The sequence below is a fragment of the Nanorana parkeri genome, unplaced genomic scaffold (genome assembly GCF_000935625.1).
Source record: "Nanorana parkeri isolate BGI_ZX_2015 unplaced genomic scaffold, ASM93562v1 scaffold1899, whole genome shotgun sequence".
Taxonomy (NCBI): Eukaryota; Metazoa; Chordata; class Amphibia; order Anura; family Dicroglossidae; genus Nanorana; species Nanorana parkeri.
Genome location: NW_017308167.1, coordinates 213,293 through 241,142, shown reverse-complemented (window position 1 = coordinate 241,142; position 27,850 = coordinate 213,293). Strand labels below are relative to the sequence as shown.

Below are 27,850 nucleotides of genomic sequence, written 5' to 3'. Positions count from 1 at the left end.
ATGCTGCTAGCTTGTATTTTTTTTAATAGGTCTGTAAAAAAAAAGGAAGCTGATCGGTATTGGGAGCGTAGTAAGAGACCCGTGTGACTTCAGCGTTTTGTAAGAGCTCTGTAAAGATTAAGTATCTGCCGAGAGGGTCCCGAACTGTGGCGTGGCATATAAAGTTATCGAAGTGGCAGAAGCCAATTAAAACTCCTTTTTCTCTTACAGTTGTCATTGGCAATGTATATGGTAGGGTACCGGGCATGAAAGTATTTGGGGCATTATGTCCTAGAGAAATGAGTCTCCTGCAGGCAGACAATGTCTGTATGAGAGGAGCGGAAAAAACGGAAGGCCCGTGTTAGTTTATTAGAGTTAAGGCCCTGGACATGAAGGCTTAAAATTTTGAGGGTCATGGCACTGGTGTTGTGAGGAGCTGCCTTTTAAAGATCCAATGAGGAATGGGGACGGGCCATTATACAGGTCATGACCAGGTCCCGCCACGTAGGGAGAGAGGGACAGGAGGTATAGGGATGCAATAGATATAGCATGACAATAAATGCAAAACAAAAAGCACAGTTTGCACCAAGTGCTGCAGGCGAAGAATATCCGCATCAATGTTGTAATGTTGGGTAGGGGGATCCATGTGATCCCTAGCCACCCAAGGTCGAGGGAGCACATTGACTAACTCCCCCGGACAATCGTATACAGTAGTATACCAAAATCTTCACTATAGGAAGGATCCAGGAACTCAAATGGTAACCGTTCCAAACAGGGAAACATAACATGAGCTTAGTAGGTTAAGACAAAACAGAGAAACAGTAGTCAATACATTGCTTAACTAGAGGTGTGAGGATAAATAGTGGTTGCTCAGTCTCGAGGATCAGAGTATTGTAGTAATAGTTCAGGGTTTTACCTTCACGGACACGGTCTGAGAGGGCCTTTTGAGGCTAGTGGAGTAGTAACTAGGTATCTGGGTCATATGATACTGACATCCTTCTGGCTGGGCCCTGACGAGCTGGGTTGGAGACCCTCCCGTATGGCTATTAATTTCAACTAGTTTACTAAGATCTCTATGTCTGATAGAACAAGACAACCTCACCATTGGTGTGGGAAGTGTTCTGCGGGCAGCTGCCACACAGGACTTCGCATGCTGCAGCCTCTGAACTTGGCAGCCATGTGGATAACACAGTTGGGTGCCTCCATTCAACAATCCAACGGGGAAGGGGGTATTTCAACAGGCCTTGCAGCCGGGGCAAAGTAGGGGGGTATGCGTATGGTGTGCAATGAGAACAAATCTCAACCCCAGTCGGAGGTAGGAATAGCATGAGGTCGGTCACTTCTGTCCCAGAGATTAGTGGTTAGGGGGATCAATTAAATGACGCTGTGGGTCTCCCAGGGGGTCGCTGAAAAAGCGGTGGCATCCGTTTGATGAGGCACCAGAGTCAATCAATCTGACGTGCCTTGCCTGGGTGTCATCTTAGTGGCTGGCCCGTGGGATTCTCCTGAGTGGTTGTGGTCAGAATCACAGCGAGTACGCTTAGATGAGGCGGCCGTAATTTTGGATGCGCCCTGTGTTGAGTGAGGATCCTGCAAGCCAAGGGTGGATAGTTTGGCCCGGGTCTCTTCCAAGGTGGTGCAGGAGTGATGTCTTCCGTCGTGTGCAAAGAGAAGGCGAAAAGTGTAGCCCCATTTGTAAGGGAATATGGTGTTTGGTCAGCACTTCTAGGCAGGGTTTCAACTCCTTTCGTTTGGAGATGGTGGACGGGGCCAGATCGCTAAAGAGCTGATAGTCATGGCCTTGGAAGGACAGCGTAGCTTGGGAGGCCTTTTCTGGCCGCCATGAGGAGTGACTCTTTGGTACGATAATAATGCAGCTTAACCAGCACATCACGGGGTGGACCGTCCGGCTTCTTTTTTTTATAAATTCTTTATTGAACAGTTTTATTGTGAGTCCTGGATAAGGTGCATCGCCCGAAACCGTCCCAGGCCTACAAGACGGCGCAGTAAACTGTCTTCCAAACCGGGAGGGAACTCTGGGTTGGCAAGGATCGGATACATGGGAGATGGAGATGGGGACAGATGTTTAACCCTGAACGCCGCCTGGGCCACCTGCCATGTGGGGCCCACCGTTGGGTGGATGTTTAGTTGTTTGGGTAGTGCCGTCCCGCACCAGGGGAGGGCCTGAAGGGGAATCGATGTTATGGACTGCTCCAATGACACCCAAGGTTTAGTCTCCCCGTGTCTGCACCAGTCCACGATTCGTGTCAGGTGGGAAGCCATGTAATACAGGTAGAGGTCTGGAAGGCCCAGGCCACCCGCCAGTTTTGGCCATCGAAGGACCGACGGGCGTAGTCTGGGGGTCTTGCCTGCCCAAACGAAGGAGGATATCGCTGCTTGAAAGGAGCGGAAATAAGCCCGAGGGATTCGTATCGGGAGGGCCTTTAAGGGATAAATGAAGCGTGGAAGGATGTTCTGTTTTACAACATTACATCGACCAGTCCAGGAAAACGTGTTTCTGGCCCATCCCTCTAGATCTGATTTAACCTTCAGTAGCAGGGGTGGAAAGTTTAGACTGTACAGTTGGGACCCCAAGTTTTACACCCAAGTATTTGATGGCGGTAGGGGCCCAGTGGTACGGGAAGTTCTGCTGAATACGGGAGAGCATCCGTGCAGGTACTGTCAGATTGAGGGCTTCCGATTTTTGGGTGTTGATATGGAAGTTAGCAAGATCGCCATATTGGCGTAGGGCACATGTCAAATTGGGTAGCGTGGTATCTGGAGAGGAGACAAACAGTAGGTCATCTGCGTAGGCAGCTATCTTATGTTGGAGGGGTCCTACTGTGATGCCCTTGATATCCGGGTGGGCCCGGATGGTCCGCAGCAGCGGTTCAAGCGTCCATGTGAAAATGAGGGGGGAGAGCGGGCATCCCTGTCTGGTACCGTTGCCTATGGTGAGGGGTGCAGATAGGGTACCGTTAAAGCTTACGCAGGCCGTGGGATTCGAGTAAAGAGCTAGGATCCATGCTAGCATGCCCTTGCCCAGCCCGATGTGCTCCAGGGTGAGGTGGAGAAAGGACCAGTCGACCCTGTCGAAGGCCTTCTCTGCATCAGTCGACAACAGTAGGTACGGGGAGGTCTTCGACCGAACCGAGTGGATGATGTTAAGAGCCTGAATAGTATTGTCCCTAGCTTACCTGGCTGGGACAAAGCCAGCCTGGTCCGGGTGGATCAGGGGGTGGAGAAACGGGAGAAGTCGCGTGGCTAGAACTTTCGCAAAGAGCTTGATGTCCACGTTAAGGAGGGAGATGGGGCGATAGCTGGGACAGGTCGTGGGATCCTTATCCGGTTTAGGGATCACCGTGTGTGAGCCGCGAGAGCATCACTGGGAAGGTCGTGCATCTCCCGGATCGCATTCCAGGCCGCAAGCATACGGCTGTGGAGTAAGGTGGGAAACTTCTTGTAGTATGCGAGAGTGAACCCATCAGGACCTTGGGTTTGCCCGTCTTGGTTTGTTGAGTGCCACCTCTAACTCCTCCATGGAAATTGGATCTTCCAGGGATAAAAGGGCCTCGGGGTGTAGGTAGGGCATGGTGGATTCCGTCAGATAGGACCGAATGCGTCGTTGGCGTGAGGTCAGGGCCGCAGCAGATTGCAGGCCCGGGATGTTATAGAGGGTAGCATAATAGTCGCGGAACGCTGCGGCTATGTCTTCTGACAGGTGACAAGGGTGGCCCTCTGGGTGTTTAATCACTGTGATAAAGGTCCGCGTGCGCTGCTGGCGTAACGCTTGGGCGAGGGAGCCGCTACGTTGATTACCGTACTCGTAGAAGTGCCTGCGGCACTTGGTGAGGGTGGCTTTGGCCCTGTCCATGCCCAGTGAGCGGAGGGCGTCTCGGGCTACCAGCAGCTGAGCTAGGACAGCCGGGTCTCGACGTCTTTTATGGAGGATTTCCAGGGAATGTATTTGTGTTTAAAGTGCAGTCTGTTGCTCCAGTCTCTGTTTCTTACGCCTGGACCCGAGCTTTATGAGGGTCCCCCTAATGTAGGCCTTATGGGCCTGGGGGAGTGCGCTGCGGCCTGGGGGTGACTTTAAGGGAACACAGTTCAGCAGTACGCCGACAACCCCCAGGGATGGGACTCCACGAGTCAGTAGTGGTGGTAGGCCTGGGGAGATGCTCCGGGGGCCGTTATGGCAATGGCTGTAACAGGCCAGAGACCAGTCTATAAGCTGGGCAGGTTCGGTAATCTCAGGCATGGGCAGGGGAGCGTAGAAGATGGGAGGGAAAGAGGGGTAAAGTCTCGCCATGCCTACGGTTCCGCAGCCTCCATGACCGCATCGGGTGTGAGCACGGGTCGGTCCCGAGAGGGGGAACGTCGGGCCCTGCGGTGCTTTGGTGTTGCGGCCTGGTCATCCGGGAAGTAGGCCAGCCAGTCGGGGAGGTGTAGGGTCGGTATGTCCAGGAACTCACACAGGGCTGATACATCCTCCTTCGTGCGAACCTGGAATGTGGATCCATCTTTGCGGACGTGGAGACGTATGGGGTAACCCCAGCGGTAGATGGCCCCAGACTGACGGATCGCATCTAGTGGGGGGGCGCTGAAGGGCCCGACGTCGGAGGGTTGATCTGGAGCTGGGCCCCATCAAACTCCACGGGTCTTTTCAACCAGTCCTGCCACAGGATGTCCTCTTTCATTGTGAAATAGTGCAGGCGGCACAGGATATCACGCGGGCGGGAAGGATCTGCAGGTACAGGGCCAATGGTGTGGTGGACCCTGTCCATTAGGATGGAGTCCGGGGTGGCCGCAGGTAAAAGTGAGCCAAAAATGGCCTGTACGGTGGACCGAAGATCCGCCGGCAAGGTCGCCTCCGGGAGCCCCCGGATCCGGATGTTTTGGCGGCGGTTGCGGTCCTCCAGGTCTTCCATCTGTAACTGCAGGGATGCGAGGTGAGGTGACGGGTCCGGCTTGGTCTGTTCTAGGCGTTGGACACGTGCCTCGATCGCCGCAAAGGACTCCGTAACCGTGGAGACCTCCGCGGACACCGCCTGAACCTCCTGGCGGACTTTATGCAGGTCCCGTTGTAGTGCGGCCTCCACCCTCGTGACCAGGGCCGCAAAGTCCTCTTTCGTGGGTAGATAGCGCAGGAGCGGCCGGAATTCCCGCGGGACATCCGTCGGAGGGTCACGGGGCGGGTATTGATCCACATCCGTGGAATCGGAGTCGTATAGCCGGGGCGACCGCATGCCCGATGTCATCCCATTCCGGGCCAGGGAGAGGGATCGTGTGGAGCCTCGAGGCGAGGATGGTGGTTCGCCCTCCGCTGCCATATTGGATTGGTCGCGGGTCCCGGTCCTCGTGGAGGAGAAATAACGCTGCAGGGACGGGGTTCCCCTCTGCGAAGGGGGTCCCTCCTCTTTCCTGCGCTTCGACATGGTCAGGTGGGTCGAAAAAGAGTGGTTGAAGTTGTGTTAGGTCTCACGCTATGCAGCCTATTCCGCCATGTGCAGGACACGCCCCCTCCCGTCTGGCTTCTTTCGAGTCAGTGTACGGTGGACTCGATCCATTTCCAAGCTTTCAAACGGGAGTTCGACGCCAGTTCTTGGGAAAAAGTGATAGAGCAGTGGGACACAGGTCTGTGATATGTTCTGGTAGGCTACGAATACGCAGGTTCAAGCTGCGGGACCTATTTTCCATATCCTCTAATTTGGACAGAAGTGTTTTATTGTCATCTCGGAGTGCCTTTAGTTCCTTTGCTTGGTCTGCCAGATCACTTGTGAAATCATCGCATCTGTCTTTAAGAGCCGCCGTGCAATGGCCTATTTCACGGATCTCTTTCAAGAGGCAGTCCGTGATCTGTTTGGATGTTACATGCAGAGCTTTCTGCAGCATGGCATCGATGTAGCAGGGCGGAATGGGAGCCCTTCTGTTGGCGAGTGTTTGTCTGTTCACCGTCCTCCATGTCACTGCTCGAGGCTGAGGCAGTCTGTGAGGGGGCTGTGCATGTGGCTGGAGACGCCGCCATCTTGGCTGAGGCGCCAGGTAAAGCCTTTGCTATGCGTTTTCCCGTATTCTTGTTTTTTTGGCCATTCCTGGATCGGGATTGCGACGTGGCTGGCACCGGGTGTCGGTCCGAGGTTGGGGTGAGGTGAGTTTTGGCTGATTAGGAGTCTGCTCCGTGCTAATGGGGTATTTGTCCGGAGGAGTCACGGAGCTGTCTCACTTAGCACCCGTCATCGGCAGCCGCGCGCATGTGCCCCCAAGAGGATGTTTCTTATTAGGAGAACTTGTTACATTGCCCTGAATGCCCTTTGCTGTGTGTGTTGGACTATTTAACACCTATCTTTTAGATTGTGAGCCCTCACGGGCAGGGCCCCCCTTACCATCTTGTCTTGAATTGTTATTGTAATATCTTTATATTGTAAAGCGCTGCACAAACTGTTGGCGCTATATAAATCCTGTATAATAATAATGTGGGACAAACTAGAAACAATAAGAAATTGTTTGTAAATGTATTTAACAATGATATCAAGGCATTTCTTAATGATTTCGATTTCTTTTAGGTTCCAATGTTCTAGGCATGGAGATTCCTGAACCTGTTGGTAAGTAAACACATGACATGGAAGCCAAGCAGTTGTGTGTAGTCTAGGACTAGGTTGTGCAGAATTTTATATTAGGAAAAGTGGCGTGTTCCAGAAGAGGAAAGGTTACATAGGTTGAAAAAGACACAAATCCATTACGTTCAACCTATAGAGATAAGAGAAGAAACAAAAACCCTTAAACAGAACTCTATGCCCACAGTTACCCACTGTTGATCCAGAGGAAGTTAAAAAAAAAAAAACCAACAAAAAACAAAACCCTATTAAAGTGACATTAAACCCCTCACCCCAACGTTAACTAAAGCACTTACGTTAAATTGTCTCTTAATCCGATCTTTCCTGATGTCTTCTCTCCAGCGCTGTGGCGGGTGTCCGATCCAGAGCTCACTCCCCTGGGCTTGCTTGCTAGCAGTAGATATATGCAAAAAAAGCTGAGGGTTTAGAAACCCTTTAAGCATAGTTCAATTTGCTCCAGCAGGGGAAAAACATTCCTTCCTGATCCCATAAGGCAATTGGATATTCCCTGAATCAACAATCTCTGTTGCTTAATATACCTATAGACAGGGCTCGAAAAATCCACTCGTCCACTCGTCTGTGACGAGCAGACAGTGGAGCCCGACGAGCAGATTCCCGGCCGTTGAACATTTTTAAATTTAGTAGCCTTGTCTCATAGCTCTGGTCCTCCATTCCCTTAATTAGTTTGGTTGCCCTCCGCTGGACTCTCTCCAGCTCAAGGACATCTTTTCTTAGTACTGGTGACCAAAACTGGACTGCGTACTCCAAATGAGGCTGAACCAGCGTTCTATAAAGTGGCACAATTATAGACTTGTGTCTGCAATACATCCCCTTCTTAATACAGGACAAGACCCTACTTGCTTTGTTTATAGCAGCCTTGGGGTGCTGGTTATCTGGTCCCACTGCTTTATTTGCATTAAGTAGTTTTAGTCTTTGTTGTATCCCGGTTTCTGTCAACCACTGAGGTATATTTTGTATTGAACTATGTGTTTTATCATGTACGTCAAACCCGTTTCCCTCCTGAGTGTATACTGAAGAGAAAAGTGTTCAGCGCCTCGGCCTTCTCCTTGTCATTTGTAAAAAACAAAATGACATAAACAGCGCTCTCGGATGGGGGTCCTAAGAATGGGAAGCTAACTGAAAAGCATGCAGCCCTGGGGAACAGGAGGATAACCTGTGAATGTAAAGCAACAAAGGGATACAAAGGGCGCAAAGACAATAGACCACTAGCTAACTTGACAGACCGTGGTAGAAAAATAAATGTATAAGCACTTACATGTAGATCACGGGACCAGAGGGTGGATGGCCAGTGTGGAGGATCGGGACACCCGTGATGTGTGCCCGAATCTGGCTGGTGTACTGCCTGGGGACGTGCATCCACAAGGGGAGAGAAGGCTGTGAGCGAGGAGGGGGGAATGGGAGCTCAGTCCGTGGCACCGCTGTGTGAGTCCGGGAGCTGAGCGGTGTGAGGGAGAATCGGCGGTGTCAGATGCAGGCTGAACAGCTGTGGCCGTGGCTATAGATACTGGTGCTCGGTCTCTGTCAGTGCAGACTGGGGCAGTGTGCGGGAGCCGGTATCTGGAAATGTCGGCAGTCAGTCAGATCTGTGATGGGATGACGGTTGTAACGCGAAAGGAGGGTGGAGAGCAACGTGTTTCGAGGTGTACCCTCTTTTTCAAGCTCAGAACGATCAGCCAGATTCGGGCACACCAGATTCGGGCACACATCACGGGTTTCCCGATCCTCCACACTGGCCGTCCATACTCTGGTCCCATGATCTACATGTAAGTGCTTATACATTTATTTTTTTACCACGGTCTGTCAAGTAAGCTAGTGGTCTATTGTCTTTGCGCCCTTTGTATCCCTTTGTTCCTTGTCATTTGTGACTAACTTCCCGTTTTCGTCCTTTATTGGGCCGATCTGCTTTTTTTAAAAACCTTTAAACGAGAACTATGGGGTCAGTGTTTTTCCCCATAGTTCTCCTTAGGGTAACGGGAGGACACAAACTAGCGTCCTCCCGTTACCCTAAGGAGAACTATGGGGAAAAACACTGACCCCATAGTTCTCCTTTAATGGTTTTTAAAAAAAGCAGATAGGCCCAATAAAGGACGAAAACGGGAATTGAGTGGAAATCACTCATCTCATAGTTCTCCTTTAACTGGAGGAGTCTATTCCACATGTTCACAGCTCTAACTGAAGAATGCTTTCTGTATGCAAAGCTTAAACCTCTTTTCCTCCAGGTGCAAAGAGTGCACCCTTGTCCTTTGCAGTGTCCTTAAAGGGAATAATTTGGCACCAAGCTCACTACGGACCATTTATGTAATTATACATGGTGATCATGCCTCTTCCTTCCTTAATCGCCTCTTCCTTGGAGAGCGCAAATTCAGTGCAGCTAATCTTTCCTCATAGCAGAGTTTCCACATGCCTCTTAGTTTAGTTGCCCTTTTCTGCACTTTATCCACAACATCCTTTTTGGGAACTGGTGCCCAAAACTGAACTTCATATTCCAGATGAGGCTTTACTAATGCTTTGTACTGGGGCAGGGTTATGTCTCTCTGGAGTCTATGCTCTAATATAAGAAAGTATTTTGCTTGCTTTAGAAACTGCGGCTTGACATTGCATTCTATTATTGAGTCTATGGTCTACCAGTACACCCAGATTTTTTTCCATCATTGATTCCCCCAAACGTACTCCCCCTTAGAGTGTATGAAGCATGCATGGTTTTAGTCCCCAAGTGCATAACTTTACATTTATCAGCATTAAACCTCATTAGATGCCAAATCATACAGTGCATTCAGATCTGCTTGTAAGTTGGAGATATCCTGTAAGGACTGTATTCCACTACATAACTTGGTATCATCTGCAAACACAGAAATGGCACTTTTAATCCCTATCACTTTTTTCCAAATTCTTTATGAAAATCCTCAAAGGAGACACTGAACACACTAGGGCTGCAGCTAATGATTATGTTCAAAATCGATTAGTTAGCTGATTACTAATGAAGAAAAAGAGGGTTTGGACTTTTAAGGTACTTCAAGGATCACACAAAACTTATTTAGTTTTTATATAAAGTATACCCATTTTTTTTTTTTATAAATCTATTTAAAATGCACGGTTTTAGAAGAAAGACAACAAGACCATAGAATGTAACCACATCCTCCCACATTTTAATCTATATTACAATACTTGTTGCAATTTGCTGAATATCAGCTTCCTAGTTTAATTTGTAGTCCCGTGGGAGGAAAACAGATTTCAACACGTTTCACGGAGATCCGCTTCTTTGGGAAATAGGCTGCTGTCTTTCTACAAAAAATCATGTTTTATTTACAAAGAGTTCATAGTTTACCTATGTAAATAAATGCATTTGAATATTTAATACAATTTGTTTGGTTTAATAAACTTACACTAGTCTGTAAAGATGGCTAGATCTAACACTGACCGTCACTCAATCATGGGCGCGGACGGGGAGGGACCGATAGAGACTGGGTGAAGAGCAAGGCAGCCCCCGAGTCAAAGCAGGAAACGACAGAGTGAGAGAAGTTTCAGAAGAGGCCAGATTTTCTATTAAGTGACAACATCTCAAATTCTTCTTATTGAATAGATCACACCTATGAAAGGACAATGAACACTCTTTAAAAGACCATAAAGGGATCTGCCCAAATGGGGAAAAACGAATATAGTTTATCGTGTTACCTGGCATTATCCATTTCCATCACCGGTGTACCTTCTATAGCCAACAACTTGGGCTCAGAACACAGCCTCTAAGTAAGACCAATGAGGTATGTCAATATTACATTCTGAGATAATGACAAATCTTTAAAAGGACAGGTACACAGGCCTCTAGGGCCTTTTCACCAAAGTGCATCTAATCAAAGCAAACAAACAAAAGTCTCCATAAGTTTGTCTCTTACCGTAAATGTAGCCAGTTCTCTTTTCTTTAGGTGCCCATACACCTTTACGACCATCGCAAGACTTTTGTCTTGTGATGGTTGTATGCTTATTGAAAGCTCGTACGATCGACCCACCTTGGACGGGCAGATCGTACTTGCGATCATCGAAAAAGCCCGCCCCGCTGAGGGGCGGGCTTCCGATGACCGCAATGCAGAACGGGCAGTGTGCGCGTGCGCACACCGGCCCGTTCCGCAGCTATCGGACGAGCAGGCTAGAAACCCGCCGACAATCGTACGATTCTCGGCGGGTTTTCGAGCATGTTGGTTCGACAAAAGACGTGCGACCGTACAGTAGAAACGGTCGCACGTCTTTGTTCACACTGCTCGATTCTCGTACGATCGCGGGATTTAGCCCGATTATCGTACGAGAATGGAGCAGTGTATGGGCACCTTAAACCTTCTCCTGAGCTACAACCACCTGAGTGTCAAAACCCTCATCCCCTCTTATATCCTCCTCGCCGGACGCAAAAAGGCCAATTATGAAATCACGTCCTGCGTAGGCGCCGTTTACGCACATTTGCGCAAAAAGAGGCTTGAAGCGCATGCGCATAGGGGAAAAAAACCTCAAAAACCATCAATTTGCAAAAAATGTCACTTCCTGTCAGGAAGTCCCAATTGAACATCCAAAAACGAAAGGATTAACCCTTTTCCAGCCTTCAGCTATGAATGTACATTCCAAAGTTTATTCAAGCTTGGTCAGTTTTGAAAGGGGCAAGGCCACCAATTATATAAATGATCTAAGGTATCCAACCTATTCTTTAATGTCCGTGCCCACGATCAAACAGCAGTACAGTGGGCACCGCTATTAGCATTGCTTCAAGAAACATATTGAGCATACTTTAAAAATAAATAAATATATAAATACTCCATATTTCATTAACAAATCATTCTTCTATATTATGAACAAATAGTATATTATATAGCAGTAATCTGTGATTGTTACAAAAAATCAAACATTTTACTTTTGGCATAGGAATGGTTTGTAACTTATAACCTCATTTAGGCCTGTAGACTTAGTTGCCCGCAGTGTATGTATGCATCTAGTTTCCCTCCTGAGTACCTCTGCGTCAATATCCCCTCCCCTCCCCTATTATTTTTGTGTACTCTTTCCAACACTTGGAATCAAAATTGTGTACCAAACCTACATGGCGGCTAATTGAAGTGGATGTTATCTCTTTTGATATTAGGTATACATGATCATATATTCTACGTCGTAATTGTCGTTTCGTTTTTCCTACATAGAAGGAACCACAGCTACAAGTCATAAGATATAAATCAGATGTGGTAGAGGTAGTTTGCAAAATGTTTGGCAATACATTTCCTTTCATTAGGTTAAGTAAACGTACTTCCTTCCTGTATCCATGGACAATAGGCACATTCACCACATTTGTACGTGCCGGTCATCTCTCCCTTACAGGGGGTCCCCCCGTTTTTGTCCCATGTAATGACTGCAGGTTACATTATCCCTAATGGATCTGGAGCGCCTCTATACTATCTCAGGTATAGATCTTACATGTTTTAGTATGGTGGTATCAGTAATAAGCAAAGGCCAGTATTTTTCTAATATGCTTCGTATTTGTTGATGTTGTGCGCAATATTTAGTTATTAGTTTGACTGTTTGCTTTTCATTCTTCCTTGATGATCCATAAATTAGTTGTCCTAGGTAGTTGTTGCACTCTCTGATAGGCCTTCTTAAGTAGTCTATGACTGTATCCTCTTTCTAAGAGTCTTTTTTAAAACTCCTGATCATCAGTGCAATTTCTTTTTATCCGAACATACTGGCTATATGGAATGCTTTTAAATAAAGCTCTAGGATGGGAGCTGTTAGCATGTAATATAGTGTTTCCGGCAGTTGGTTTACGATATAAAGTCGTAGCCACACGTCCGTCTTCACAAATATATATCTCAGTATCCAAAAACGGCAGTCTATTGGTATTGGATGTCATTGTAAATTTTAGATTGTATTCATTGTTCTGGAGGGTATCGACAAATCTAGTTAATTCTCGTTGAATGCCAGTCCATATAACGAGGATATCATCAATGTACCTCCGCAACAACAGAACATGGCGGAGGTACAGTAAGTACAACTCACTTGAAAAGATCATTCTTTCCCACCCCCCCCAGGACATTGTGTCAGAATATAATGAAGCAATTGAACAACGAAGTTTATTCAGCCCCCATTGTTCCTGACCTCTTTCTTGTAGGAACCCTTGTACACTTTGTATTCCTTTTTATCATGGGGAATTCTCGAATAGAGTGCTTCCACATCAATCGCCACCAGGATTGTTCCAGTTGGCACCACAATGTCTTCTATAGCTCTTTATCGGGTCCCCTGTATCCTTTACAAAAGAAGGTATGTTTTATGGGGCTGTAAAAAACTATCAACATATTGACTAGCTGGCTCTGTTAGGGACCCTATTCCAGATACAATAGGCCTCTCTGGTGGTTTCAACATTTTTGTGTAATTTAGGTAACGCATAAAAAGTTGCTGTTTTTGGAAACTTCACCCATAAGAAATCAAACAATTCTTTGTCAATCAAGCCCTCAGAGAATGCTCCCTGCAACAGCGAATTAAATTTATCTTGAAAATCATCAGCTATATTTTTTGATATGTCTATACCATTGTTTGTTCATCAATGGGATTTTACACATAGTTGAATATTCATTACTCATTAACGATATTTCCTCCTTTATCAGAAGGTTTGACTGTTAACGAATTGATTGTCTCTAATTTCCATTAGCCTTTGCTGTTCTTGGGTGAAATTTCCAAATGTTTGTCCATGGAGGGTTAATTGTTCAATTTCTTTTGTAGTCTGAGTAACAAATGCCCAAATGTTTGTGTTTGTTTGCAACAGAGGGAATTTTTTGCATTTACATTTAAACTGGGTAGCTTTTTGGGGAAGGTCGAAAGGAGCCGTCTGTACATACCTCTCACAGATATCTTCATTAATCTGACTAATTTCCTCCTCAATTTCTCTTATGTTGTAGGGTGTGGGATTGTTTTCTTCTAATAGCTTAGTGAGGACCTCTAGAGTTTATCTTTCAAATCTGCACAGTTCGAGTTATCCTTTATTTGCTGATCATTAAGATTATCATGATTTTTATTAAATAGGCATTTAAAGGTTAGCTTCCGTGCAAATAAATTAATATCTTTGATTAATTCGAACTTGTCAACGGGCTGTGTAGGTCTGGTCTCTTAAAAAGTGTTCATTGTCCTTTCATAGGTGTCTTCAATAATAAGAATTTCTGAGATGTTCTCACATAATAGAAAATCTGGCCTCCTAATACCTCTCTCACTCTGTAGTTTCCTGCTTTGACTTGGGGGTTGCCTTGCTCTTCACCCCGTCTCTATCGGTCCCTCCCCATCAGCGCTCATGATTGAGCGACGGTCAGTGGTGGATCTAGCCATCTTTACAGACTTTTGTAAGTTTATTAAACCAAACAAATTGTATTAAATATTCAAATGCATTTACATAGGTAAACTATGAACTCTTTGTAAATAAAACATGATTTTTTGTAGAAAGACAGCCTATTTCCTGAAGAAGCGGATCTCCGTGAAACGCGGTAGCATCTGTTTTCCTCCCACGGGACTACAAATTAAACTAGGAAGCTGATATCCAGCAAATTGCAACACATATTGTAATACAGATTAAAATGTGGGAGGATCGTCTTTTTGTAGGCAGTTTTGTTGTCTTTCTTTTAAAACCATTTATTTTAAATATATTTATAAATACAAATTGTTATACTTTATATAAAAACTAAGTAAGTTTTTTGTGTGATCCTTGGAGCACCTTTTAAAAGTCCAAACCCTCTTTTTCTACGATATAAATTATCGGGATGTGGTACTTCTCCTTTGCATACCTCTTTGTATGAAAATAACTACCTATAGCCGATTTATTAAGTTAATCGGATAAAAAAAAAAAAAGCTCCAGTGATGGACTACTAGTTTGTATTGAGATTGTAGTCCATCACGTGAGCAAGATTGGAGCTGTTGAAGTAAAAAAAAAAGTGTGGTGAGGAACGCAGAACATTATACAGCGGCGCAATGCAGAATACCATCAGCTATAGAGGAATACTACAAATCCCAGCAGTAGTACATTACACAGCGCATTGCAGAATAGCAGCAGCTATAGAGGAATACAACAAATCCCAGCAATAGTACATAATACTATAATGTACTATTGCTGTGATTTGTAGTCCTCTGTAGCTGGTGTTCTGCATTGCGCTGTATATAATGTATTATTGCTGGGATCTGATGTATTCCTCTATAGCTGGTGTTCCCTATTGCGCCGTATAATTTATTATTGCTTGGATTTGTAGTCCTCTATAGCTGGTGGTATTCTGCACTGCATAATGATACGGCGCAATGCAGAATACCAGCCGCTATAGACTAATACAACAAATCCCTGCAATAGTACATTACACAGCGCAACGCAGAATACCACCAGCTATAGAGGAATAACAAATCCCAGCAATAATACATTATACAGGCTGTTTAATGTATTGCTGGGATTTGTTGTTCCTCTTTAGCTGCTGGTGTTCTGTATAGTACTTTGCATGTCATTGACTCAATTGGAAGTAGAGTAGGAGTTCATACCAATTATTCCAAGTCAGTAACTCACTAGACAATGAATATATACTGGAGCACACTTGTATGTTGCTGTAATGCGCAAATGGCATATACATATATGAATGTGTAGAGAAAAGCATATTTACAGAAAAAATGCAACCTAGCAATAGTACACTGCAGTGCAGAGATATGAGTGTCCTGGATGTTATGCCGCACTGCGTTGTCCAGTTATTTTTTTTTTTGTGTTGGGCTGCCCCTAATCCAACCGCCTAATCCAACCGAAGTAAGAAAGACCCTCGTCAGTCAAAGGACTGCAGCGCTGAACACTGAAAAATGGCCTGGCCAGGAAGGGGGTCTAAACACCTGGTCTTGAAGTGGTTAAGCAATGCATGGATGGAGCTCCCTCGCGTCCATACCCCCATCCCACCCCACCTGAAGCTGAGGCTCAGCCGCATATTTTGAATGGCTGCTTGGCATGAGAACTGACAGTGCTGCGCTAAGGGGAGGGTGAGGAGCCTCTCACCTAGAAAAGTGGAAGGCATGCGGTGACCCACTGAACATGGGGTCACGACCCACCAGTTGAGAACCAAGGTGCTTGGCAACACGAACATCGGTCAGAAGTTGTTGGATCAAAACGATGAACCTGAACTGGTGTCAGATACCATTGTGTAAGAATTTTATTGAGTTCTTGTAGTGTGGAACACACCGAGGTTTTGAGGGATAAGATACATTTTCCACCTTTCTTCCTGAGTAAAGGAGCAGCCCAACTCGGATTCCCGATTACCGAAAGAAGTAAAGGCAAAAATCGTCAACCGTACTAATTAATAGGCGTTAAACCAAGGGAGAGAGCATTGACAAGTGTCCCTGTAGCAGAGCCTTTCGAATGGAGTAAAAGGTCTGATAAATTCCCAGGGCCACGTAAGAGTACCTAAAAAAGTGACTTAATTGTAAGGCATCCCAGAATTGCAGTCGATAGGGTCCCACTGGATCTGTCGAGAGATGAAGGCCAGTTTGAACCATGAAGTAAGTGTTATTATTATTATTATAATACAGGATTTATATAGCGCCAACAGTTTGCGCAGCGCTTTAAAATATAGGGCAGACTTTTCAATCACAATACAATTCAAGACAAGATGGTAAGGAGGGCCCTGCGCCTGAGGGCTTACAATCTAAAAGGGAGGGGGAAGTGATACATGAGGAGGGATAGGGAGTTTCTCTTATCAGATGCACCAGGCAACAAATCGGGGCTACCCAAAACAGGACACGGGCTGGAGCTAGCGAAAAGGACTGCAGTGTATGTCTACAAACAACAAGGTTGAATGGATTAAGTTTCAAGGAAGCCGGTAGTAAAGTACTGTCCAAGCAAAAAGGGAGTCCCCCTATAGGAAAGGGCGAGTAGGGCTGTTCCATTTGAACCCAAAGCTTGTTTGACGAATGTCTGTGACAATCGATTAATCTAAGTGGCAGGTTACGTTGTATTTTGCCAGTTCTGCCAGTTCTCCATGAGATTGTGGGGGTCATGAGATAAAGCAGTTTGCGCATAGGGCGTTTGAGCCCAAATAATTTAGTGAATGCAGAGGATACAGAATGAAGAAAGTTTGCAGGAATTGGCAAGGAATCCATCGGAAAAATAAATTTAGTTGAACTTTAATTTAGTGAACTTTAAGCCTGATGAAGGGGACCCTGCACGGCCCTGAAAGCGCTTGACTCTACTTTTGAGTGACCTAAAAAATAAAAATGGAGATTCACTAAAATTGACTCATTTGTCATGCTGGAGTGCTGGTGACATATCCTCACAACCATTTCTGCTTTAATGCGGCGCCATCTGCAGTCATTTCGAGCACCCACTTTTACCTATGGGAATTTCCGGTAAGGTGTGCTACAGCACCTTGGACAGTTGTATTTAGTGGGAAACGCACGAAATCGTGCAAAAACGCGCTAATGGAAAACGCCCAGAAACGCTAATGCCTAGGTGTGAATGGGGACATAGAGGTCTGCTCATTGCTTGATCACTGGAATCCTGTGTCTTTCCTGTGTGGGGCGTTGTAATGCCATTAAAATGTTCATGGGGGAGAGGAAGTGGAACTGCAATTTAGTGGGATATGTCACCAGCACTCCAGAATGACAAATTAGTCAATTTTAGTGAATCTCCATTTTTATTTTTTAAGAGGTCATTCAAAGTAGGGTCAAGCGCTTTCGGGGCCGCGCAGCGTCCCCTTCATCTGGCTTATGGCAGTGCTCAAGGGTATGTAATTCGTGCAGGAGGAGAGATAGCTGAAAAGATCTCCCCCTCTTTAGCCTGGAACCATGCTTTAATTAGTTATCTCCTTATATAAGGTTTATGGACCTCCATACCAACATAGGGTCCCGGGGAAACATTTGAAGAAAAGAAAAGAAAAAAATCAAGTTCACGCGCAACATCTCCTGTGACTAACTGACCCTGCAGCAGAGACTCATTAAGGCACCAACACCATGGGTTAGAGCCATGGTCCTTAGCAAAAAAGACTTAAATAGAATCCGGAGCGTTGTCTATCCAAAATTATATTTCCAATAGACGCTGAAGCCAAAAAGGACAGATCCCTATGTCGAATGAGGAAGTAGTCAATGCGGGAGTAACTTTGATGTGGATGGTAGTAAAACTTGTAGTCTTTAGTTCCCACAGCACCTCTAAGTAAGTCCATTTTTGGGTCCAGGACAAGATTGAAGTCACCTCCAAGGATTAAGAACCCTTATGAAAACTTTTCTAGGTGTGTCAGGACTGAGTTTAGAAAATCAACCCGGTAATACAGTAGTTATGGCAATATACAGGTGAAACTCGAATGAGAATATTGTGAAAAAGTTCATTTATTTCACTAATGCAACTTAAAAGGTGAAACTAATATATGAGAGAGACTCATTACATGCAAAGCAAGATAGTTCAAGCCGTGATTTGTCATAATTGTGATTATGGCTTACAGCTCATGAAAACCCCAAATCTACAATCTCAGAAAATTTGAATATTACTTTCAATCAATAAAACAAGGATTGTACATAGAACAATATCGGACCTCTGAAAAGTATAAGCATGCATATGTACTCAGTACTTGGTTTGGGCCCCTTTTGCAGCACTTACTGCAATTACTTTTGCACGATATTCTAATTATTTGAGTTTCACCTGTATGCCAGGGATGCCTGAATCTATTGCCTTGAAGAGGCCTGAGTCTATTGCCTTGCAGAGGTCTAGCTGTATTGCCTTGCTTTAGTCTATTGCCTTGGTTTGTTCCTTCCTTTTTTATCGGATGAATCGAAAAAATAATTGGCCAACTTTGATTACGAAAACATTCGTTTAGTTTGGAGAGGTGCTGACACTGTCCCTCCTTCTGGAGGAAGCCTGTGGCACTGCTGAGGTGTTATGGAAGCCCAGGATGCTTCAATAGCGGCCTTCAGCTCTTCTGCATTGTTCGGTCTCATGTTTCTCTTGGCAATGCCCCATAGATTCTCTATGGGGTTCAGGTCAAGCCATAGTTCAAGCCGTGATTTGTCATAATTGTGGTGATTATCTTGCTTTTTGCATGTAATGAGTCTATCTAATATATTAGTTTCACCTTTAAGTTGCATTAGTGAAATAAATGAACTTTTGCACTGTATTATAATTATTCGAGTTTCACCTGTATATTGGCCAAGGTGACTTTAGATCTACCTATGGAGCCCATTCCTCTGTCCAATTTATTACTCCCTCGTAAAAAAAGATTTGTTTGACAACTTCTATCTTTTGTGAATCCATGCTGAGTTTTGCTTACAATATTTTCAAGCAAAAACAAGTGCATGTGATCCTTGATTTAAACTTTCAAGCTTACAGGTTTGTACTTACTTGGTAAAGAATTTGATCCCTTTTTAAATATTGGCCTTGCGCCAATCCATCGATACCAAGCCAGTCATTCGACAGTCTCTAAAAAATTGGTACAATGGCTTTGAAATGATACATCTCAATTCTTTGAGGACACGTGGGTGTAAGCCATCCTGTCCATGTGCTTTGTTCATCTTAATTTTGTCTTAACTTTTTTCTGGACCACATCAAGTGTCAGCCATTGTGGTTCATTATGGCACTGCCATCCCCATTATGGACTTGTTATATCCTGTTCCTTGGTGTACACACAGCTGTAGAAAGTATTTAATTGATTTGCCTTTGTCCCCAGTTACCAACTCTGAGTCAATTTGTAAGCGGGCTACATGCTCAGACCTGATTGTTTTTTTTTTTTTTTACTATTAATATATTAAAATAATTTTTGAGGGTTAACGTTGCACTCTTTTGCAACCTGTCAGTTGAGGATAACAGTGGTTAAGAAGTGTTCTGGGGGGTAATATGTTATTAAATTGACCGCATTCAGAGCTCTGAGCATCAGTCAGCTTGCATATAAAATGACCTGTTATGCTCTGGACTACAAACCCCAGAGACGTAAAGCTTATTTCTATTTTGTTGTCTGTCCTTGTAGTAAAGCTCAAGGAAACTGACCACGGTAGCATTTAAAAGTACTTTACTTGGCGAAAATGCTGCATATACAAACTTAGTTACAGGAAAAGCAAACATAAACAAATACATACATACATAGGCTGCTACAAACAATCACATGCACCCACTACACTATCCTTCTAGTACATGTAATGCTTTCTAAGAGATGAAACACTAAAATAGTACTTCGCTCAAGCTGCAGGTTCCGTAAATTGCGTAATGAACAGGACTTCCTGGCACTTAGGCGTTAGCGGGAAAATGGCTTCTTGTTGCAGTCTCTGGTGGCTAAGTCTTTTGTTTGAGTCCGATCCTCCCTTGGTCAAAGTGATGTAAACCCTTCTAAATCCTTTCGTCCCCTTCCTGTGAAGTCCTTCTGAATCTTTGGCTACTGGCTTTTTTATTGAGAGAAAATGGCCTCCCTCTTGTGGGTGTTGCCCCTTAAAACTTTTATAAAAGTGAATTACCATGCATTTTACTTTCCCACCTCTAGGTGGCAGCAAAGCATCAAGAATTGCCATCAGCAGTATTTGATTTTGAGTCTTGACCAACCTAGGTGTGACTGTTTACACAAGGCTTCCCCATAACACCATCCTTAGAGCCAATATGGGGTGGTACAAGGAGGGCTCACATCACATTATCTCTGGGGTTGCCACCACTTCCACTTTTTGCGAAATGCGGGCAAAGTACCACTTTTAATTGCGTGTAACCTCTCTAGCTCATGCAGACTCAAAGTCTGTCTGGTTTCCTGCATTGATACTTTCCAGGCTTCTCCAATGCAATCTCTCCTTTTAACTGGCTTCTTGCCTCTCTCTGACTAATACTTTGCCACCTGTTTGTTACCAATTTGTGATCTTACCAAAGAACATCAATAGGGAGGAGAGGAAATATACTCATATTTCCCAGTGTCAAATTACAATTTATCTTGGAAGGTTTGAGGTGCAAGAGCCTCACTTTCCACTCTGACTGAGAAGTGTCAACTAACCAGTCAGAGTCCCAATCACCATCCTGAAGCTCATCTGCCAATGCAAATATAACTTCAAACCTTCCTGCCAGATCTCCTCTTATTCCTAGATAGGCCTCGGCTTCAGACGTATCAGACATTGTTTCAATTTCATGGGAAGCGGTTATCTGGTAAGCATTAGGACCCGTTCTTTTGGGAACCTCCTGTAAATATTGTATTCTGCACTTCAACTGTGGAACCTATGCTCCAGCCCCCACTATCCTCTCATATGATTTGCATTTGGCTATAGGTCTAGACTTTAACAACAGAACTGCCTGTATAAGCACCCAATCCCTCCCCTTCAGTGTATGTGTGGGTGTAAGCTTGCGTATCTGGTCCTTCAATAGCCCGCTGTATCTTTCAATTAAACCAGCCGCCTGTGGATGGTATCGGACGTGGCACAGCCAGTACTCCCCAGAATCTTTGGCCATCTCTTGTTCTGTAGATCTGGTGGAGTGCAAGCTTTGAACTTCCTTTGGGTAGCCATAGGCAACGGTAATCTGGAGCAAATGGAGGATTGCAGCTTGATCTGCTCGCTTACAAGGTGGGGCAATCAAAAGTCCTGAATAGGTGTCAACTGTAGTGCAACAATATCTCAATCCATTGTTTCCTCAGGGCATGGGACCGAAGAAGTCAATCTGCCTAATCTCTGCAGGCCTCTCGCCCCTTTCAGTGCTCCTGGTGGAATTCTTTTGTAGTAGCTATTGTTGCACTTCTCCTCACACTGTACAGTTTCCTATCACAGGCTTTATTATGTCCATGGTTATGGCAATCCTCTACGCTTCTCAAATCCATATATTTCTTTCTGCCCCAAATGTCCTGATTGCTTTTGGGCCCAGTTTGCCAAGTTAATCAAAACAGGATCTATTGGCACAACTGCAGCCACTTTGGCGATCTCATTCTTCGGCAAACTCCAGGATCTGGTATCATCCTGCTCAACTACATCCAGCTGAAACTGTTCTCCTGGTCTGAAAAGTGACTTCTTTAGCAGCAAAGAATGTGGTCTGCTGTTCAGAATCACATGAAAACTCATTGTCCATGTCCAATTGTATATGGGCCTCAATATCAGTCCAGGATGTGGGATGAACCATCTCCAGAATCCCACGACTTCATTTAATTTCTGGGCTTCCTGTTTCGTAGTAGGAAGCGAAAATCCCTGAATAGTTTGCACAACTGTTTATGGAATTTTCTTTTGTAGCCCAGTCCACATAATTCCCAAGAATTTCACCTTTGTAGCAGGTCCCTGAAAGCTATCTCTATTTACAGCCCATCCTCTGTTCTCCAGGTGCTGTTTCAAAATGTGCAGTGCTTCATTTACATCCTCTGGTTCCAGAGATCATGATTTCATCGATGTAGTGAAACATAGCAACTTTGAGATTCAGGGTGAGCAATCAGTCCATGGCATATAGTTTGTAAATGAAGATATCCTTGAGAAAGCACGGTGAAAGTGTACTGGCGGCCGTCCCACACAAAGGCAAACTGGTCTTGACACTCCGGGTCTATTGGGATTGAAAAGAAAGCATTAGCCAAGTCTATCACAGCATGATATTCTCCTGCGTCTTTGGCTATTTTCTCTGTGATGGAGATCATATCAGGTACAGCTGATTTCAATGGAGGTGCCACTCTGTTTAGACCTCTGTAATCCAGTCATTCGATAAGTCCCATGCGGTTTCTTTACTGGAAACACCGGAGCTGAGAAAGCACTTACAGCAGGTTTTAGGATCCCTACTCTCAACAGTTCTTAATTAGTCTCCCCAAATTCTTTGTGGCCTCCTGGCAGCCTGTGCTGCTTAAGACAGATTGGCTTCTCTGGTGGAGGAATGTAGACAGGGGTCCATTTTGCATGACCTCTGACCACAGCCTTCACCGCCCTTACCAGATACGCTTTGTGTGGATACCCTAATATGAATATACCGCCTTCAGTCGGGATTGACTGACCTTGAAGTACATCCATGCCAATAATATTTTCAGGCAATTCTGACACTAAAATATTTGTCCAAAAGCCCGGTCCCTATCCAATAGCCAGTTTCACTCGTGTCCTAATTGCTGGTGTTGTCTGCCGTCCCAAACCTTCTACATTTAATCACTTCTCCTTTGTGATGGGAGGGATCACCATGTAAAAGTGTAACTTCAGCTCCAGTATCGCCCCCCCCCCCCCCCCACAAAATGACAGGTACAAATGGCCTTCGGTCTCCAGCTGTCACTGTTCTTACTGCTATTACTGGAGACCCGTCTTCCCTTCACAAAAGATAAGGCACCCCCCAGTTTCCCTTCCTGAGACTCTCGAACTCCTCCCCAGGGTAAAGGGATTTGCGTTTGGGAACTTGTACCTTTCTGGGAATTACTTAGGGACTAGTGTGAGGGGTCTGTTCTATCTCCTCTAACCCTAGGCTAATGTCATCACTGGTGGTATTTCTAACCCTGGCAGATTTCCCCCACTAATTGTTTCCACGCTTCATCAATTCTACAGAAGAAACCCCATCTATCTCATCTCTGGGGACTCCTGCCTTTTAATAGGTCCATCCACATTTGCCTTCTAGAGATAACTATTCTAGTTTCCTCTGTACCTCCCATGTCCCTTCCTGACTTCCCAGTTTTCTCTATTTTTCTGCTTCCTTTCCCCCTGTCTGGCTTTAACCTGATCTACTGCCCTGACAGGTTTGGTTTTAGTCTCCTCTAGCTCCCCCAACTGTTTTAAAAGGGTAGTGGCTTCATGAATCTTGCTGTTTAATCCCGGGCCTCCCAGCAAAGACAACAAAGGAGCCCTGAGATTAAATGGCGCAGACCTCATCAGCTTGGAGCGCAAAGCAGATGCGAACGGTTCCATATCTGGACCCATCCATTCCGGTATCTTAGTCCAGTTATACAGCCTATCTCATGTAACCTGGCAATACCCTCTCTCATTGTTCTCCAAGAGGAGGCATTTTCCAGGTCACTAGGACTAGCATATATACCTGGTCTAACAGTGAAAAATTCACAGTAAACTCTCAGGCCTTACACATGGCCTGGCGCAATTGTGGATCATGGGTTAACACTCCCATAGCCACTGCTTCCATGCCTGACAAAAGAACACTGTCTGCCCCATCATCCCACAAACGTAGGAGCCAACTTAATAGGGGTTCCCCGGAGCTCTGATTGTATTTTGCCAGTTCTTGGAGTTCAGTTTGCGTAAACTCCCTTACTACTTCAAATTCTACAACTCTGGTGTTGCACCTCCCCATCAGCCAAATCTTCTCGATCATGCTGCCTCTTCCTATGCTTAGTGAAAGGAGGTCTGGCACACTTTTTTTTCTTTCCCACCGAGTGATCATTATCAGTAATATCACATGCAATCGCCTCATCCTCACTATCACCTGAGGAGAGCGCATCCTCATGATGCCAGTTGTGGGATGTGACAATGGCTCGCTTCCTGACTTTGGTAACAGGTCTACGGCCTTTCTTTTTCCTTAAGGCATTAACCTCCTTGGCGGTATTCCAGAGTCTGGCTCGGGGTGAATTTTCCATACCAGGAGCGGTAACCCCGAGCCAGACTCGGGGCTGCACAGAAAAGTGACACTCACCTTGTCTTATTTATAATTTATTATATTATAATTTTTTAATTTCGTGTTTCAAACTTTATCATACCTGGGATATCTACTGGACTCTTGTTTGGACAGATTTAGGTGAGTTATTCCTAGGATTTACTAAGAACTACAGGCCTACAATGTAAAACAACATATTTGCTTGAAAAACAATGTACCGCTTTTGGTACCTAAAATCCTGAATAATCATACCGCCAGGGAGGTTAATTGATTTGGTCATGAGGTCTGCACACCGCTCTTCCAAATCATCGACCCGACAAGTAGCTGAACGTACACACTCCGAGACGACTGCAAGGTGTTCCTTTAACGCCTTAACCTCTTGCCTCTGCTTTCTCCCTTCTGTATGTTTCAGTAGAGAGCATTAAGGAAGTACCAGCCAAGTAAGGACACTGCCTTCTCTGCTTTGCTCAAACAGAATTTCTCAAAGGTAAAATCTGCTAAATCATCTGAAATTTTACCACTCCATGACTTACTAAAAGGAGATGAAACTTGCGTCAGTGCCTGACTAACAGGATGCCCCCTAATGATTCCCTAAAACAAACAGGCGAGTCTTGTACTTTTTTAGTGTTTTGTTAGTAGTCAGCCATTTCACCCAGCTGCAGGATATTACTGCAGAGGGTGAGAACAAGAGTTCTGAGCATCAGTCAGCTTGCATATAAAATGACCTGTTATGCTCTGGACTACAAATCCCAGAGACGTAAAGCGTATCCCAAGGATGAGCCCAGGTGTAAAGTTTGGCAAAACTTTAATTTCTATTTTTGTTGTCTGTTCTTGCAGTAACGCTCAAGGAAACTGACCCAAGTAATTTAAAAGTACTTTACTAGGCGAAAATGCTGTGTGTACATACTTACAGGAAAAGCAAACAAACAAATACATACATACAGGCTGCTACAAACAATCACATGCACCCACTACACTATCTTTCTAGTACATGTAATGCTTTCTAAGAAAGGAGTACTTAGCGCAAGCTGCAGGTTTACTTCCTGTCATTTGCCTGGCTGCTATAGCCAGACAAGAATCTGAGGAAGCAGATCTGTGCTTCATCAGCTTCTTTGGGGTTTCCTAAGTGACATTAGGGGTCTTATAGACTCAAAATTTCTCCAGAAAGAGGATCTGTCAGTGTGCCTGTGCGATCAAATAGAGGGCTTGTTAGCACGCTGGTGGGAATTGCTGTTCCTGTTACATGTGTAAGTAACAGGAACAGCGTCCGTGTACCATCCTGTGTTGGAGAAACTGCGTGGGAGCAAGTAATTGGAGGAGCCATCTACACTCAGTAGTTGGTTTCAGGCATGGAGGTGAAAGGAGAGAACGGAAATAGATCAATTAAAGTCATGCATCCACAGTGCAGAAGACTGTGATTGAAGACTTAAAGAACAACTATGGGGTCAGTGTTTTTCCCCATAGTTCTCCTTAGGGTAACGGGAGGAAACAAACTAGCGTCCTCCCGTTACCCTAAGCTCAGTATACCGCGAGCTACAGCTCGCGGTATACTGAGACGCCGGAGCAGATCCCGACTTAGATGACGGGATCCGCCCAGCTGCGTGAGTGACAGCTGGCTCTGCCTATCTAGAGGCAGAGCCAGCTGTACCCGCCCCCTCCCCTGTCCCGCCAGTCAGCGCTGGCAGATCGGGGAGGGGAATCCAGCCCATCCCCTTGTCACGGCAGAGAACCGTGACAGGATCGAGAGGTGAGCGAACCCGGTATGTGTTCACTCACCTCCCGATCTACTGAGCCGACCTGTGACAGTCTCATTGTGAGCTTTTCTCATGGTGAGCTTTTCACTCACCTCATAGTTCTCCATTAAGTCCCCGGTGGGCAGTCAATCTTACTTGTATGTACAATCAGATACAGAGAAGGGGGAGAAGAGAGTCGGTGCAGAATTACTCAAGTGGAAGGCGGAAACTGCGGGGATGGGGTCGGTATCGGGTAGGGGATAAGGAGTCAGGGAACACCCCGAGGAGCCGCAATGGTTCCCACCAACAATATTGTCAGACTTCAACAATCCCTGAAAGGCAGTTCCTAGCCATGAGTCATGGGGATATGATGCCGGAGATAGCAGTCTACCAAGGTCAGGGAACGGACTACCTCTCCCACTGTGGTCCGTAAACTGTGCAATTTTGTGCAGGACCAGAAGATGTGAATTTAGGTGCCCGGGGAGGAACCACATCTCCAGTACATAGGGTAGAGAGATGCGTCAAACTTATGCAAAACGGTTGACACTCTGTACCACCGCGTAAGGAGTTTGTATCCAGCTTCCTGGTAGTTTGCCATGGAGGATTTGTGGGCAATGGCTAGCACATTCGCCCTCTGTTTGGGAGTAAGTTCCTTGTTCAGATCGGCTTCCCATTTGAACAGTAAAGGAGGGACGAATCCCTGTGGGGTTGAGGTCAGTAGCTTGTATACAGCTTGTCTGGACGGAGAACTCCCTGTGCACATATTTTCATGGTCTACCTAATCATGTGGAGAGGGTACCACTCTCAGGAAGTCCCCAAGTTGTAACAAGCTCTAGTGATCCAGGGTGGGTGGGTTAACAGCATGGACATCCCCAAGTGGACCCGTAGAGGGTCTCACCCGGTCTGCCATCTTTTTTGGGGAGCTATGTGACGACATGGTGATCAGTTTATAAGTTAAATGTGTATTGGTGTTGAGTTATGTTTTGAGTGCGTTATGCTGTGTGACTTGGTTATGGAAAGACTATCAGCACCATCCCTCGTTATCTCCCATTGTACTCTGAGGGAGCTCAGAACAATGACATTCTGGCCAGGCTCCTGATATGGCTGTCTGGAGTTCGTTAGCAGGTGGACACCTGTGGTGTTGAGCAGACCGATGGTCTGGGAGGGGGAGGGGGATGTGATGGGATTATATTCTGATTTCATCACTTGCTGTATAAAAGTTTGTGCAGTTGCTCAATAAATCAGAGTTTGTTTACCCTACACGCGAGCCTTGGCTAGTGACTGGGGAAACTGGGAGCTACAGATCTTCAGGTTCCAATATCTCCTCAGCAAGGAAGAAGACAGCGGCGGACATACTCATCCTGAGTACGGGGGTCCGTCACAGGGGTTGTCAACCAAAGTTCTCAGGGCAGGACCCGGGAGCCATTGCGAGTCTGAAAGAAAATCTAACAGTCTGAACTTGTTTGCCCGAAGAAGTCGGAGTAGTCGTGCATTTTCATATGCCGGGAGGAAATCGGGGGGTCCCCAAAGACTGGGGTAAGAGAAGAAGGGGAGGGAGCCAGTTCAGTGCTTCTAAGCACTCGCCTAGCTACCGCAATTGTATTGTGTAGGATTGGATGTTGTTTGACCTCGGGACAAAGTGGAGGCCAGCCACCGGAGTCCCTCTATTGGGAATCGGTAGATCCCTTTTTCCATAGCCACCCATTGTTTTGCAGCGCCGTGAACACACCAGTCCAAGAGCTTGTTCAACTTGGAAGCCTTGTAGTAGGAGTGGGAATAGGGAAGGCCCACCCCACCCATTGACTTGGGGAGGGATAGAATACCTCTACCAATATAGGGAGAGCTATCTCCCCAAATTAAGCATATACACTGAGTGTAACTGGCAGAACAAGTGGGGGGGCAGTCGAACAGGGATGGCCTGGAGAAGGTATAGCATTCTAGGCAGAACAGTCATCTTCAGGGAGTTGCACCTGCCAAACCAGGAGAGCAATAAG

General features: G+C 45.6%; 1 protein-coding gene across 1 annotated transcript in view; it reads left to right on the top strand.

Moving 5' to 3' along the window:
- LOC108800068 (eukaryotic peptide chain release factor GTP-binding subunit ERF3A) overlaps positions 1-27,850 on the top strand; it is a 219,248-nt gene that overhangs the window by 6,628 nt on the left and 184,770 nt on the right. The window contains exons 3-5 of the mRNA XM_018572010.1: positions 4,962-5,054; positions 5,490-5,613; positions 6,543-6,581. Of these exons, the coding sequence (XP_018427512.1) occupies positions 4,962-5,054; positions 5,490-5,613; positions 6,543-6,581 (256 nt within the window). The remainder of the gene's footprint in view (positions 1-4,961; positions 5,055-5,489; positions 5,614-6,542; positions 6,582-27,850) is intronic.